This window comes from Mycteria americana, chromosome 12 (genome assembly GCF_035582795.1).
Source record: "Mycteria americana isolate JAX WOST 10 ecotype Jacksonville Zoo and Gardens chromosome 12, USCA_MyAme_1.0, whole genome shotgun sequence".
Lineage (NCBI taxonomy): Eukaryota > Metazoa > Chordata > Aves > Ciconiiformes > Ciconiidae > Mycteria > Mycteria americana.
Window position 1 is genome coordinate 2,608,692 of NC_134376.1, and position 14,421 is coordinate 2,623,112.

At 47.0% G+C, this 14,421-nt stretch overlaps 1 protein-coding gene across 4 annotated transcripts in view; it reads right to left on the reverse strand.

Annotated features, from left to right (window-relative positions):
* LMF1 (lipase maturation factor 1) overlaps window positions 1-14,421 on the reverse strand; it is a 207,722-nt gene that overhangs the window by 154,744 nt on the left and 38,557 nt on the right. The window contains exon 1 of one of the 4 annotated variants that reach the window (XM_075515560.1): window positions 6,552-6,698. The exons of the other annotated variants lie outside the window; for them this stretch is intronic. Coding sequence (XP_075371675.1) covers window positions 6,552-6,663 — 112 coding nt within the window. The 5' untranslated portion in view covers window positions 6,664-6,698. Of the gene's footprint in view, window positions 1-6,551; window positions 6,699-14,421 lie in introns of those variants that run through there. 4 annotated transcript variants of the gene reach the window in all.

Below are 14,421 nucleotides of genomic sequence, written 5' to 3' on the forward strand. Positions count from 1 at the left end.
GGCACCAGCATCTCTCAAGCATGGCCATCAAGGCAAGGAGAACATGCGAGCATTGCAGCCTGTCAGTGAGGTGTGTGTTGTCTCTGGAGATGGGTAACCACCGCAGCTACTGCTTACTCACTGAACTTCTCAACATCTCAAGCCATCCCTCAAAACCTTCACATGGCCAACAGCCACAAGACCTGTGCCACAAATCTTGGTGAGCTGAGGGGAATGAGCATCAGGCGTGGTTCACAGCCAAGAGATGACAGTGGCTTCCCAGGGTTCCCCACCGTCATCCTGCAGGCATAGCTGAGGTTGGTGCTGCGTCCCAGGGCAACCCAACAGCAGGTTTAACAACTCCTCCAGACTCACCTCCCACAGCAGGGGATTCACCCCATTTCCCCCGTAACAGATTATTAGGAGCAGGGTCAATGACGGCCATCAATAAATTTGGACAAAGATCAGCAGGATTTAGGCTGGCCACAAAGATGGGGAGAGAAAAAAAAGCTAGGCATCCTGCAATGGTCCACAAACCACGTGCAACACAGAGAACTTCGTCAATGAAATGGGAAGTGACAGAAGGGACTGACTGTGAAACGAGATGCTGAAGAACAGAGCTGGGAACAGATGCAGAACGAAAGGAGAGGCCAAGGACAAGCGATGCCACCATGACCAGGCGATACGATCCATTTAGTACTGGTGCTACATGTTGTTAGGGCACAGCAGCATGTTCCCACTCAATCAATTCTCAGCGGAAGAAAGCGGCTTTAAAGACTTGAAACAAAAAGGCCTGAAGGCAGAGAACAATCCCTCCCTATTTTCCTTTGAAGCAGCTGGCTCTGGTACTGCTGGAAGCGAGTCTTGATGGATCACTGGTTTGAATCCAATATCGTGATTCCTCCGTTCCCCTGTGTGGAGGTTCAGGTATACGCTGCACATACCAGCAGAGACCAGGTTCCCATGGCACTAGGAATACAGAAGGGAAAATATGTATCATCACTAAGGAACTCCGGTTCCTGGGACAAATAATTATAACATGGAAGGGATTTTCTTTCCAATTATCCTTTCTGTGCCGATCGCTTTGAAGTCCATGATATAACTAAAAGCCAGTTACAGTTTTCTGGTGAGTTTTCTCTCTGGAAACCCACGCTGATCAGGTGAAAAGAATATATGATGGCACAGCCAAGTGCACAGAGTCAGGAGGATTTGGCTTAAAAGAAAATAAGCAAACCCAGAACATAGCCAAAGGACAAGAAAGGCAAAGACTGAACCCTCACCTACCAAACCAGAACAGTCAGGGTTTGTTCAGGAATCAGTAGTTCACAGAATCACAGAATCATATAGGTTGGAAAAGACCTTTAAGATCATCGAGTCCAACTGTAAACCTAACACTGCCAAAACCACCACTACACCATGTCCCTAAGCACCTCATCCAAACGGCTTTTAAATCCCTCCAGGGATGGCGACTCAACCCCTGCCCTGGGCAGCCTGTTCCAGTGCTTGAGAACCCTCTCGGTGAAGAAAAATTTCCTAATACCCAGTCTAAACCTCCCCTGGCACAACTTGAGGCCACTTCCTCTTGTCCTATCACTTGTTACCTGGGAGAAGAGACCGACCCCACCTCTCTACAGCCTCCTTTCAGGTAGTTATTATACACGTTCCTGCTATGCAACTGGAAAAGCCCCAAATCCACCTCACATAAAAACATCCCATTTGCCCAGCTCGGGGCTGGTCTGTACAGAGCTCTGCAAGCGCAGCACTGGTCTCTGCAGGGAGGTCTACACAGAGATCCTGCACCGGCGTTTGCAGCACCTTCCCTCCGTGAAGCTAACAGCAATTCAGCAATCGAAATCTCTCAAAGCCCCTTTATTGCAATGAATGGTCAAGCAAAGCTTTGGGAGGCTGAAGTGGTGGCTCTGAAAGCCTTAGAGAGATGAACCTCAGCTCTCAGCCCTCTTTCACAGGAGATACATGTTCTCCTCCCAGCATTGACCAAGAGCTGATATGGGACCGATTGGGTCAGAAGTTCAAGTCTATCCCAGCATGACCGAGATATACCAGAAGGCCATCGCTGTTGCATACAACACACCCTCCCTAGCCCAGCTTGCCTCTCCCAGCTGGGCCTCTCCTCCCTGCTGCACCCCCTGCTACTCTGGGGATGGCCCTCTGCTCAGCTTTGGTGGCCACTGCAGTCTGTGTGGTCACAGGACACAAAGCGTGCCAAGAGAAGAGACAGGGAGAAAACCAGTGGAAACGAGCACAAATGTTCATTCAGGAAGCTTAAGGCCATGCTGGGCTCAGCCAGTGGGGACTCTGACACTGCCTTGGGGCTAAAACTCCTGGGAAGGTCACCTTGCAACCTGGCCTTGCTACAGATGGACTCTTTCAGAGATGGAACAGGAGCCTCCAAGCATCTGGGAGAAGTGGCACTTTATTCCCACCTGCAAAGCACTCTGAACCTTGGGAGGACACTGCAACCAAGGACAACGAGGGTCCTCTGACTGAGGAAAAGACACCAAGGGCTTTGGAAGACAGCGCCGAGTTTGAAATACCAACAAATCCCTTTGGTGCTCGTCTCTTCCAGGTTACATTCCTTCTTACCATGCTTCTCCTCCTTACTCTCCACCAAGAAGGCCCTACTATGAAGTAGAAAGCCAGCAATTTCCACCTTCTCAAGCAACCTGTTGAACACATTTTATCTGTTCTTTATGGACAGGACCCCTGCAGTACTGTGCCATGTGCCTGCAGAGCTAAATTGCTAAAAACAGGTGTCTGTTGGGTGTTAAATCTATCTTCAGGCTGCTTCGGCAGCTTAAGAAACCATTAGCAGCTGTTAACATGGTTAGCATGGCAACGTTGAGCCTAACAGCTCAACCAGCCTGCTTTCTTCACCATTTCAAAACTATCATTCCCCACTTGTACACTTCAAGCAAGAACAAATTAAAACCAATACCATGAAGGCACCTGGCAAGCTATTTTGCTAGCAGACAGAAAGCAAGTCTCGAAATAAAAAGCATATTAGACAATTTTTTCCTGCTGTATCATGTGAGATTCCCATTGCCCTAGAGAGATCACATTTTAGCCTCAGGCAAGCACATGTTTTAGCATCAACATTTGCAGGAGATGATAAATACTCACCAAGGGATGACTCCTTCATCAGGCTTTCCCATCAGTTTGAAGCGGACCTCTCATGTAAAATTTTCTCTGCCTCCCTAATTTTTTCCTGAACATAGTGCCTTTAAAGCACAGCTTGTACACTGAGTAGGGAAAAAAAGGCTGCATAGTTTATTAACCTCAAGGCAGATATACCCATCCAACACCCCAACAGCCGCAGGATCACAGGAGCGATAACAAAGGTGTAATCTCAAAGGGGGTATGTGAGAAGACGACGAGCAGGTTATGGCCAACTTTTAGGTTGAATGTGAAAGGCCCTCCTGGTGCAGGAGAGGAAATACAGGTCCTGGTAGTAAAAAGGAGTCCCAGAGAATGAGAGCACAGAGAGCACAACTTTGCATATTAGCTGGCGGGAATGGCGCATTGGTTTCCGACGGGCTGTTCTTACCAGTGCGTGGGACAGAGACACCGGCCACGGTCATGGTCCCACCACTCAGCATGACAAACACTCATCCTCACACAGCTACATGCAACCCATCGTCACATGTCTACAGAACACACATGCCAAACGCCCAGGAGGCATCATCAGCCCCGCGAACCAGGTGCGGAGCGGGAGCCTGGGGAGAGGCGGTGGTGGCACAGCCCGGATCCCACCGACCACGCTCATCCAAGGGAACGGCAACAGTGCTCGAGCCAACAGCCATCAGGAGGGAGGTGGCCACAGGGTCCGTTTCCTTCAGTGGTGGCGAACTCCAGAAACTACTATAGCCCACACATGGAGCTCTTAGTTATGTTCCTGCACCATCTTTTACACTCAAAACCTTTTAAAAAAAAGAGCCAAACAAACAAACCAAAAAAAAGCAGGATATTATTTATACAAGACAGCGTGAGAAAACCACTACAGTACCGATAATATCAATTTTCTGATTCTAAAAGGGGATTTGCTCTGTCTGGAGTGAAGGTTATTTTTCAGGATTACAGTTAGATAAGAAAATTGATATTGCTGTGTCCTTTAGGACATCCCCTCTGTCCCAGCAGAAGTAAACAAGACTCTCCATTCAGCTGCATCACTCCGAAGTAACTCAACTAACTCTAACGAAGCTTCAGTGATGTAAATCTGCTGTAATTCAGGAATGGTTTAATCCACGCATTTTTCAACATGATGAGCTCAGAAGTGGCCAAAATGACTAATGGGACCTCAACACCCACATCTTTAACCTCCAAGAACAAAGGAAGAAAGAGGGAGCAGGAGGAAGGAAGACCAAACACGGATCTTAGGAAATCAAAAAGCTGCTTTCAAAACCCCTCTGATTTTAAAAAGATCTGATGGATACGTAGGAGGAAGCAGCATTTTTTTTGGCAATTACAGGATGAATGCCAAAAAATCAACTGCATTAGGAAGTCTTTCTCTCCCTGCACAGTACAAAGAGATGAGCAAACACACACACAGGCAGAAATGCTGATGGTCAGAGTCCTGAACTGTGCGCCAAGTCTTCCAAGTTCCGAAATCTCTCTGTTGATACAAAGAAAGAAATGGTCTAGATCAGCAATCATTTCATTCAGTGCTTGAACAACTAAACTAACATATAACACATTGAAAATTATAAACAATAAATGAAATCAGAAATACTTCAACATAATTATTTTCAGCAACAGCAAGGGGATCTGTAAGCGACTGTTCGGATGATCAATCAGTCTGCAGGAAACATTAAACCTCCAACACGACTGACCTACCCTGGCGAATCTGCTGCCATATACAAAGGACAATTTCCCAAAGCAGCAGAAACAAAACCCACCCATTGTAGAAGCTGGTGCTCTTCCCATCATTAATCACTTTGAAAAAAAGCCAGAAGTGTCCTTTGGACACCTTTAAAGCCAATCCATTAATAGATTTCAGAGACAGAGAGGGAAGGAGGACGCAGCCGGCACTGCCCGCAGCCAGCACAGGAGGCAGAGCCGCGCTCAGCCACCTCGAACCAAAACCTGCCACTTCCAGCTTAAACAGAGAAAAGCTAATTAAAATGCTGCAGGCCTGATGTCAAGATTTCAGATGATGACCTCTCCACCCCACCCCCCAGAAACAGTTACAATTATTAAGTAGCATGTCAAATCCATAAAATTTTATCTTTTTTTTTTTTTTTTTTTTTGCCATAAGGCAACCCCAAACATTGCCCTAATTTTGCCTTTTCTCTTCCCTCTACCACAGAAATTCCCCACCATGATCAAATTACTCATCAGTCTTCACCGGGATACACTGAGAGGAGAGAGAAATAATTGCAAGAGTCTTAAGATCTCAGGTCATTTCTTTAAGCTCGTTTCTCAGCCTGTCCTAATATTTTACTCCCTCTATGAAATGCGGACGCACAGCAGTTATCCAGAGCAGCTTCCACCCGTGTCAAACATGAGTATACAGAAGCTCGGCTTACGACCTACAAATAACAGGAGTAAATACCCAATTATAGTATGCATCTAAAATACAAACTTAGACTTTAGCTGATTAAAAAAAAGGTAAATATAAATCAGATTTATGTTGAGAAACAGCCAGATGTGGCATTCATTAAGTGTTGCTCTTATTAACATGCCATTCACTATGTCTCCCCGCCACATGTATAGATATTACTTGTTAAACTTGAAAATCTCAGACGCTGGCAAGAGAGTTGGAGACAGACACCCTTATTAATCTGAACCAGCAGCTGTGAGAATTACTGTGGATTCCATTTTTAGGAATAAGCAAGTTTCAGAGTGGTAAGAAAACAAAAAGATAAAGCAACACAAAGCAGGGTTATTTATTTTGACAGCTGCGGTTTAGTTGTTTTAACTGTTTATGATGGTTCTAAAAGAAACTCTGAAATCCACTTTGTAAAAATAAGGAAGCCTCAGTAACAGCGGCCGGGCTGTGAGTCCAGAGAGGAGACACGGCCGAATCGTGCGTTTCGGGGTCGGGGACAGCCGTGGGGAAAGGGGGGGACACAGCCAAGGGCTCCGGTGCCCCCCGGGCTGCCCGGTGGGGTTACGGATGCTCCTGGGAGCCGTGCATCCCCTGACGCACAGCCCCCAGCGGGCACGGGGTCCCTGCCACCTCCCCAGGCACGGGCAGGCGGATGTGACCCCGAAAACTGCTGCCCGACCCCGAAGTCCCCCCAGTTTTGTCCGGGTAGGTGTTAGTGCTGGTAACCGTGGTAGTGGGGCATCCTGCTCTCAGCTGGCTCCCATTGCTTGAACCCCTACAGATATCCCCTGTCCGGCCCGAGCGAAGCATCCATAGCAATGACCCGGGTTTGCTTTATTGGTTTAAAATAAATATGAACGTGCTTCCCTTCAGCGGAAATTAGACCTAGCAACACAGAGTATTTAGCATTAACATATTCCAAATATTTAACTCCCATTTGCCTGAAGGGCATGATAAATTACCATTTCTAGGTCCTTTATTTCCTGTGCCTGAAAAAGGATCTTACCTTGGTGCACCTTGAAAAGGTCTTGCCAAAAGCCCAGCGAGGGCAATGGGAGTCTGCGGGGAGCGGGCAGGGAGGCTGTGCCCGGTGCGGGGCTGCGGCGGCCCCCGGCCATCGGCCCTCCGCTCCCCCGCAACGCCCCCGGCCGCTGCTTCTGCAGAAGGGACACTGGGATGGGGACCACGCACGGCAGGACAGGCTCCAACACAAAGATGCAGCCACAAAGGAAAAAGATGAGGAAAGGAGAGGTGAAAAACTTCCAAAACAAACCCAAAATTTATTACTACAGAATAACAACGAAACTTCCAACGTTGCGTTTGTTTCTGCATCAACATGAACTACTCAGTAACCTTTTTTTCCTTGAAAACATTGAAATTAGAGGAAAACCGGCCACTCTACATGTGTTTTCACATACACTTTCTCATTAGGGAGACCTGTATCTTAGCTCTGACAGCCATCAGTAGAAGTTCTGCAGATACCCTAGGACTTAATTAATAAAATTAAGGACTACCAGATCAAGTATGCTCTTAATGACGCGGCCACGGTTAACTGGCATTAACTGCACATCTTCTATGAGAATGATCACTGTTAATACTGCCTGAAGAAAAACAAGGTTCTCAATTCCTGGAATTTATGAGCCACCCTATTTTTTGGAAAACACTACGCGTTCAGTTTATGGTTGAGAATGCCAGCTGGGATAAATTACTTTTACTTTGCCTAATCTTCCCTAGCACTTGGAAAATAATGTATATTTTTCTTTATTTTCTGGCTATTTTGCAGAGTTGTTGTCTACTATTGAAGAGTCAATATCATTATACACTAACAAAACGTAAAAATAAAAATATTCCTCTAAAAACACTTTCCTGAAAGAAAACTCCCAGCAGAGCCACACTCGGCTTCCAAGGAGGCAGAATTCAACAACAAACCTGGTAAAAATGGCACCTTCGATATTATTTTATACTCTTAAAAAAAGAAAAACGGCAAGCAAAAACAAAAAGCCATCATTACATCTTTGGCAAAGGTGGGGCCGCGAGTCTGAACTCAGACTCGCTGCTCACGTATAAACATGAGCAACACATGGTTGGCATCTATTAGGATTTATAATGACCACAGTAGATTCAACAGTATTGCAGCATTGCTCCTTAACTCCTCCTGAATCACTGCACGCACAATACTGTATGCCTTGTGTTTCCTTGTTTCACACTATTCTGTTAAATCCAGCTAAACAGAATTATTTTAACAGAAACAATTTGTAAACAGTGATAGTAGAGCAGAGTACAATGATTGAAAAAGTAATAAGTGCCCGCTTGGGTAAACAGGAGTGTTTCTTTACTGAGACGCCTGGGGAAAGCCAAGCCAAAGAGCTCGAAGACACCACTAATTGTGAAGGTTGAAGGGCTGCTGTTCACCAGCTTTTGGTAACTCACCTAGACGAGGAGTTTTCCCCTGGTACCTCAGCCCGTCATTAGCCCTGTCACCTGGCAGCCCGAGGACACCGCTCAGAGCAGACGGCTCAATCCATCCCTCCCAGCTGGGCTCAGCCCCTGGCACGCAGACCCAGCAGGGAGGTGCTCCGACGGTGGCACTGGTCACATATCCTGGGACAAAACCTTCCCCTGACAGAGTTACGACGGAGTTTGGGTGACAGCCCCGCACTCGGCTCCCTCCCGAGCCCAGGTCCTGGGGTGGGAGGGCTGAGCATCCCACCAAGTGCCGGAGCCTGCGCCGTGGTCCAGGCTGTGCCCCGCGGGCAGAGGAGGGTGGCAGGCACACCCGAGCCCTAAAACTGGCAAGTTCGGTGCCTAAAGCTGGTGCTGGGCAAACACTCCGTTCTCCCCTTTTGCTTGCACTTTGCGTGCATTGCCACAGAAGCAGCTGCTCTGCCGACCTGTCCTCACCTGTCCCCTCCGACGCAGGTTCCAAGCCCAAATTCATCTGGGACAGGAGCAAATGTTCTTGAGAGACCTGAGCTGTCACTTTCAACTGTCAAGAGAATAATTTGATGGGAGAAGTATCAAGGGAGCGATCAAGAAAATCTTGGAAAGGAAATTAAAACAGATATATGTTCCCAGAATTACAACATCCACTTCAAACTCGTGCTAGCTGAAATCTATATTTACCCAAGGCAAAGTAACTACATAATTGCACTCTGCAGAAATGACTATGCAAGACTAAACACGTGCCGCACGCTCTGCGGGAAGTCTCCCTTCTTCCGCGATCTGCTTCAGGCCGTGCCATTGCCTCAGTTTACCAGCTCTCCCGTGTCCTTTGGGCTAGGTGGCTTTACACTGTAATTCAGGTACCACCACACCAGGCACCAAAGCGATGCAGACCTGCTCCCAATCTGCTCCCAAGGCACCGGCAGGTTTAGAACTGTGGGGCTCTTCATTTCTTGTTTTCTGCCCCATCCATCAACCCAATTTCCCTTGACAGGGAATTGAGTACACCAATTATTTCTGTCCCAGGCACTGCACCCCCTCCAGCTGCGGGGTCTGGACAACTGTTGCTGCATCTATAGGGCCAGAGAGAGCGATGGAGGAATCCTGAAGCTCCTGACGCAGCAACGTTATGAAGCAACAGCTAATATTTTAAGCCTCCCAATTCTATTTTTATTCATGTCTACATCCCATAGTCAGTAACAAAACACAGCAATAAAAAGACAACCCTAAATCCAGTCCTGTCTTTCCTCTCCTCTAGCCAGGAGATCATAAAAAAAAAACCCCAAACCAAAATAACAACAAAAACAAACAAACAAGAAACCCCACCACCACACTCGCAGGATGCAATCTTTCATTTTAAATTGTCCAACAGTTTAGCTGGCAAGGCTGTTTTTTCCAGGAATGCATTTTTAAAATCGTTAGCCCTTTCCCTACTTCCTAGAGCTCATAACAACCATTTATGACTTATCGCTTCTGCTACAAAATGAAAACCAATTGCAAATTAATTTTTGGAGATGTTTAGAGCAAGAATTTTACTCCGTTTGTGACCACAGATATTCAGTATTGACTCCTAAGGATGTAGCAGCATGAGGGCTGCTCACCCAAACTTTGCCATGAAGAGAAGCCCGGATGACTTTGGCTTGGCCATCACTTGCGGGCTGGCTGGCACAGCCCACCAGCGAGGTGTGAAGACCCAGCAGTGCTGAGCAAAGGGTTTGCAGAGCCAGTTTATCAAGCAAAGATATCCTGATGCTCATGCAACCTCTGGTCACAGTCCTGATTCAGGTCACCCCAACAAAATAACTCTCTTGCCCCTCTGACAGATCCTGCATCACGCCTTTCTGAAGAAAGACACGAGGTTGGGCATCCCAGCAAACATCTACCTCCAGCAGCTCCAGAACCATCCCCCTTCTCCAGCCCAGCTGCAAATGCCATGAAGCCATCCTGGTAAAGAAAGGAGGGGAGAAGAAAAGAAGCATGTTTTCCCACAAATATTACCATTCCCCGAGTTCTGCTGAGAAGCTGCCAGTTGGAAGGATTCAGCGGTTTAATGATAACATAACACGGCGTATTGCAAGATTTTCCTTTGCCCCTCACCGCCCCAGCACCGCGAAGCAGCCAGCCACAGTTATGTTGCCGGCAACCTGGGTGGTGGGTTTCCCATGCGTGTGACATCAAATTCACTTGCAAGGATATTCTGTAGCATATAATTAGAATTTTTGCTTCTAATTTGAAGAAGCAGCTTTTTATATTTTTATATAAACCGCTGAAATCAACCACATTAAAAAAAAAAAATCACACAGCATAGTGACAACTGATATTAAACAGCTATTCACATATGTCCCAATACCACAAGCCTCGTACACCCGCTCCACTCTCCCCGCTGTAAGAAATCCAAATGACTTCAGTGCATAAAATGAACCATATGAATTAATCACTGGCTTTTCTGTCCTCACTCTACAGTGTTATTAATTCAGGCTGAAAACGCATGTGCCCCAGAACAAAGAGTGATCCAGCAAGGGAGCGTGTAGTTCGTTAAGCATTCAGCAATGTAAAGCCAACCTGGAAATGCAAAATAGCAGGTACCGCTTGGGGAGTTTCCATACAAATGGTTATCAATACCCCAAAGCAGGGGAAAATATTCTGCAACCGCTTTAATGCTGAAATTGCAAGTGAATGGAAACACCTCTAAAATAGTCTCTCAAAGAAGGCATTCTTTTTATCGATAGAAATAACCATCCAGTCTGATGCGAACTTTCAATCATTAATGGGAAACTTGTCAGTAAAGCTGGGGGCTGAAATTCAGTAACTGGAAACACGTGTGAAGGTAGCCCGAACACCAGCACCGCTTACTCCAGTGATTTATCATACACCTGAGCCCGCGGAATGCTCGCACCAATAAAGCCCTGGATGGAAGGGAGAAAAAACGCTTTATTTAAAAATCATTTGAAACATGGTAAGGGATGTCTCCAAAAGCAATTCTAAAGCATCTGCATTATTTGTTAAAATAATTGCTCTATAAAATAGCCAATTTTTAAATGTTACCATGTACAGTAAACTTTTATACAAAAAATTACTCTTCTCTCTAATAAACGTAGTATTGCTCAGTTGGTCTAGAAAGCCATTTAAAAGAGATTAATAGCTTTATTAGCATGACACAATGCCCCACTCTAAATGACTACATGGGAGGATAAGTACAGATATCAAAGATAAAACATGTTTTAAAGTATCTAGAAATGTGGAAATAAAAAGAACTGAGCATAGCAAGCCTCTGGATGGAAAGGAGTGAAAAAGTGCTTCGTTTCAAAAGAAGAGCCCAGATCCTCTTCCAGCTGATGCATCTGCAGAGAGGGGAGTTCTTAGCAATTATCTGGAATTTCTGGAGATGCTTGTTGGCCTGCGGAGTTATTTCCATCACAGGGACTCCCCAGAGGGTGACCCTGCAAAGCGGCACGCATGACAAAACTATACGGACACCTACAGCTCCCACTGGCCCTGGCTGCACCAGTTCAAGGCAGCGGGTACCAGCAGTCCAGCAGCAGGAGTTATTTTTTTGGCAATCACATGAACCTTCTAGTTGACAGCAGTTTTATACCTGCTGCTGGTATAAATATAGACTATTTTGCCTTCCGTGTGTGCACGGCCAGGGACGCAACTGCAAAACTGACTACTTACTTTCAGGTACAACCCAAGCAGGAAAAGAAGCTGCTGGCAACCCAGGATTTAGAAGTGCAATAAAACACTTGAGAAAGATATTCATGTACAGGATAATTTTCCAAAGAGAAAGTGCTGACCCTTAAAGACTGGCATGTGTCAGGAGTTTTTTTAATTTCATTTTACTTTAAACTCACACAGGAGAAGTTCAAAATGCTGTTTGTAACCGTAAGTTAGAGTTAAAAGGTAGTCAATAAAAATGTACACCGATTTATTCTGGACATAAATCCAAAAGGTAAGATTGTGCAACATCAGTACTTCATATTTAATAATAACAAACAGATGGGAAAATATTATAATAAATTATTATAACTGTCCAAGCTGTGTGCCAGAAAGTCTTGGCCAAATTCCCCTGCTTAACTATCTATATACCATTTTCACTGCGCAGATCTCGGAACTCTCCATATTCCTGTAGACTGAAATATATGCATCAAGCTACTTTCTTTTAAAAATAAACAAATAAATAAATAAATGAAATCACCGTCTGAGCTACACTGGAAGGCTGACACAACACTGCAAAACGTGAGCAAGGATTTTATACGACGAGCTGTGCCATATCACGACACAGAAGGACTTGCAGCACTGATCGCAAGACCCAGCAGCCCACGAGAAACCCCCAGGGATGTGGATTTATCCTTGCTCCGAGGCCTGGTTCACTCCTGTATCTGGGGGTAAGTTGTAAAGCCCACGCGACACTTCAGATTGAACCTCACCCACTCTGCAGCAAGGACACAGGCAAGACAGCTCTTAACGCTGAAAGCCCTCCAACTCCCTTCCCAAGGGCTCGACAACCAACACAGCTGTAAATCCTGGAGCCTTTTAGGACAAAGATCTCTGCGCCGTGCCCGCAGATACGCGCGGGTGTGGAAATCGGTGTGGAGCGATGCTGCTCTGTGCCAGTGCCTGCCCCGTGGCCCTGCAGCGGCTCCCGGCCCTGGCTCAGTCGCCGGCATTTAGGGCTGCTCAGCGCCGGCATCGCCTGGGCAATTCCCAGATGGGCCCAGGGCACCGGGTGAACCTCCTGCTGCAGCCTCGGGATGTAGGCACGCACATTTCCACGTAAACATCAATTCCTATAGCTGGATTTTCTGAAGCTCAAATTTAAAGTGTCAATTCTAAAGCAGCGAATCTTGACTTTAAAGTGTGCTCCTCCTCCTCCTCCTCTCCCTGGCCATTAGCTATCAGGCACGTCTGTTTTAAAAGCTGAATAAGTCAGAAGATGTCATATTAAGAAGTAAGCCATGTAAATGAGAATGTAATATATTTATCGGCTAAACACAGAGGACAAAAAGTGGCATTTTAAAGCTTAGCAAAGTGCAGAATAGATGGGAAGAGCTACAGCTCTGCATTATCCCCTCGGACACCTCCCCAGCATCTCCTTCCCCCTTGCTGCCCTTCCCCATCCCTCCGGTAATTTTTCAGCGTCTCCAAGCGGAGCAGCCTGGTGTGCCGGCTCTGTGCCACGCTTTCCTCCGAGCGAGATATCCAGCACAGCTGGGCAGATCCAACTGCACTGACGCTATTCCAGATTTACACCGGGAATTTGGCCCTCGTGCTTACCAAACTGCATTAAAAAAAAAAAAAAGTCCCAGCAGCATTTGCCCCCGTGACAATTGGCGATAACAAATGGCTGTCCCGCAGCTAGAGCAGCCCGTCACTCCCATCGCTGACAGCCTTCCTCCTGCAGCTGCGAGGCCGAGCAGAGACATCGCACGGGGGAACTGAGCTCTGCCACGCGCTCCAGCTCTCTATTCGAAAATAACAGCATTACCTCAGCAATCCGAAGCAAGGGATGAGAACGATTTCCCCATCGGTTTCTACCCCTCATCCTTCACCTTTCCCCACTGCTCCTTTCCCCCAGAGGAGCCTTCCTGACGTCTCCTCCCTACCCTGCACCCAGATTGCTCATTGCTGATTTATTGCATAGCTTGTGTATTCCCCCGCCTCACTCTTTTTGGGGGGGGATCATCTTTGCTCTCTCCTTTCACCCCTCCCACACAAAAGTACCACCCTATTTCTGGAGAACTGCAGGATGACTTTTCCCCTCGGTATCACTGCTGAGCTCCCGGGCAGTTCTCCACCGCGTGCAAGCGCAGTCATCCCGCGCTAGCCCCAACCCCTCCTTTGCAGAGGAAAAAAGTCCGTATCTGCAGAAGGCAGGCGGCTGGGTGGTGACAGCAGACCAGGCTGGAGCTGCAGGACCTATTCCTGACTTTGCCGTTTCCCACCCATCCCTGGAAGCCGTCCCTGCATGGGCTTCGGCAGGCAGGTCGGAGCCCAGCCTGCCCACGCAGCGAGCCGGCCAGCCCCGAGCCAGCCCCAGGGAGGTTGAGCAATCCTTGTTGAGAGGCTCAGTCTACACGGCTAAAACCACAGCCTGCCGCTCGGGATTCCTTGTCCTTCCTACTCGCAGAAGCGAAGGGCTCCATCCCGCAGGTCCCCCAGCCAAGCTCAAGGTTAGTTGCCGAATTGAACACGACCCAGCGTGCCTCAGACAACCATGAAACAAAACAGAAAGTGACCCCATATCTCCTCCCTCATAAATGTTCATAATAAATGGCAAATCAAGGAGCAACCTCATAAACCTCCACACCTCAGCTACCTGCTCCACTAAAACCCGGGGTTGTTTAGTCCGGTTTTAATGGTGGTTTAATCACCTAACAGCCTGAAAGCATAGGATAGAAATCAAAATCCCACTACTAAAACACTGTTATTTTAGG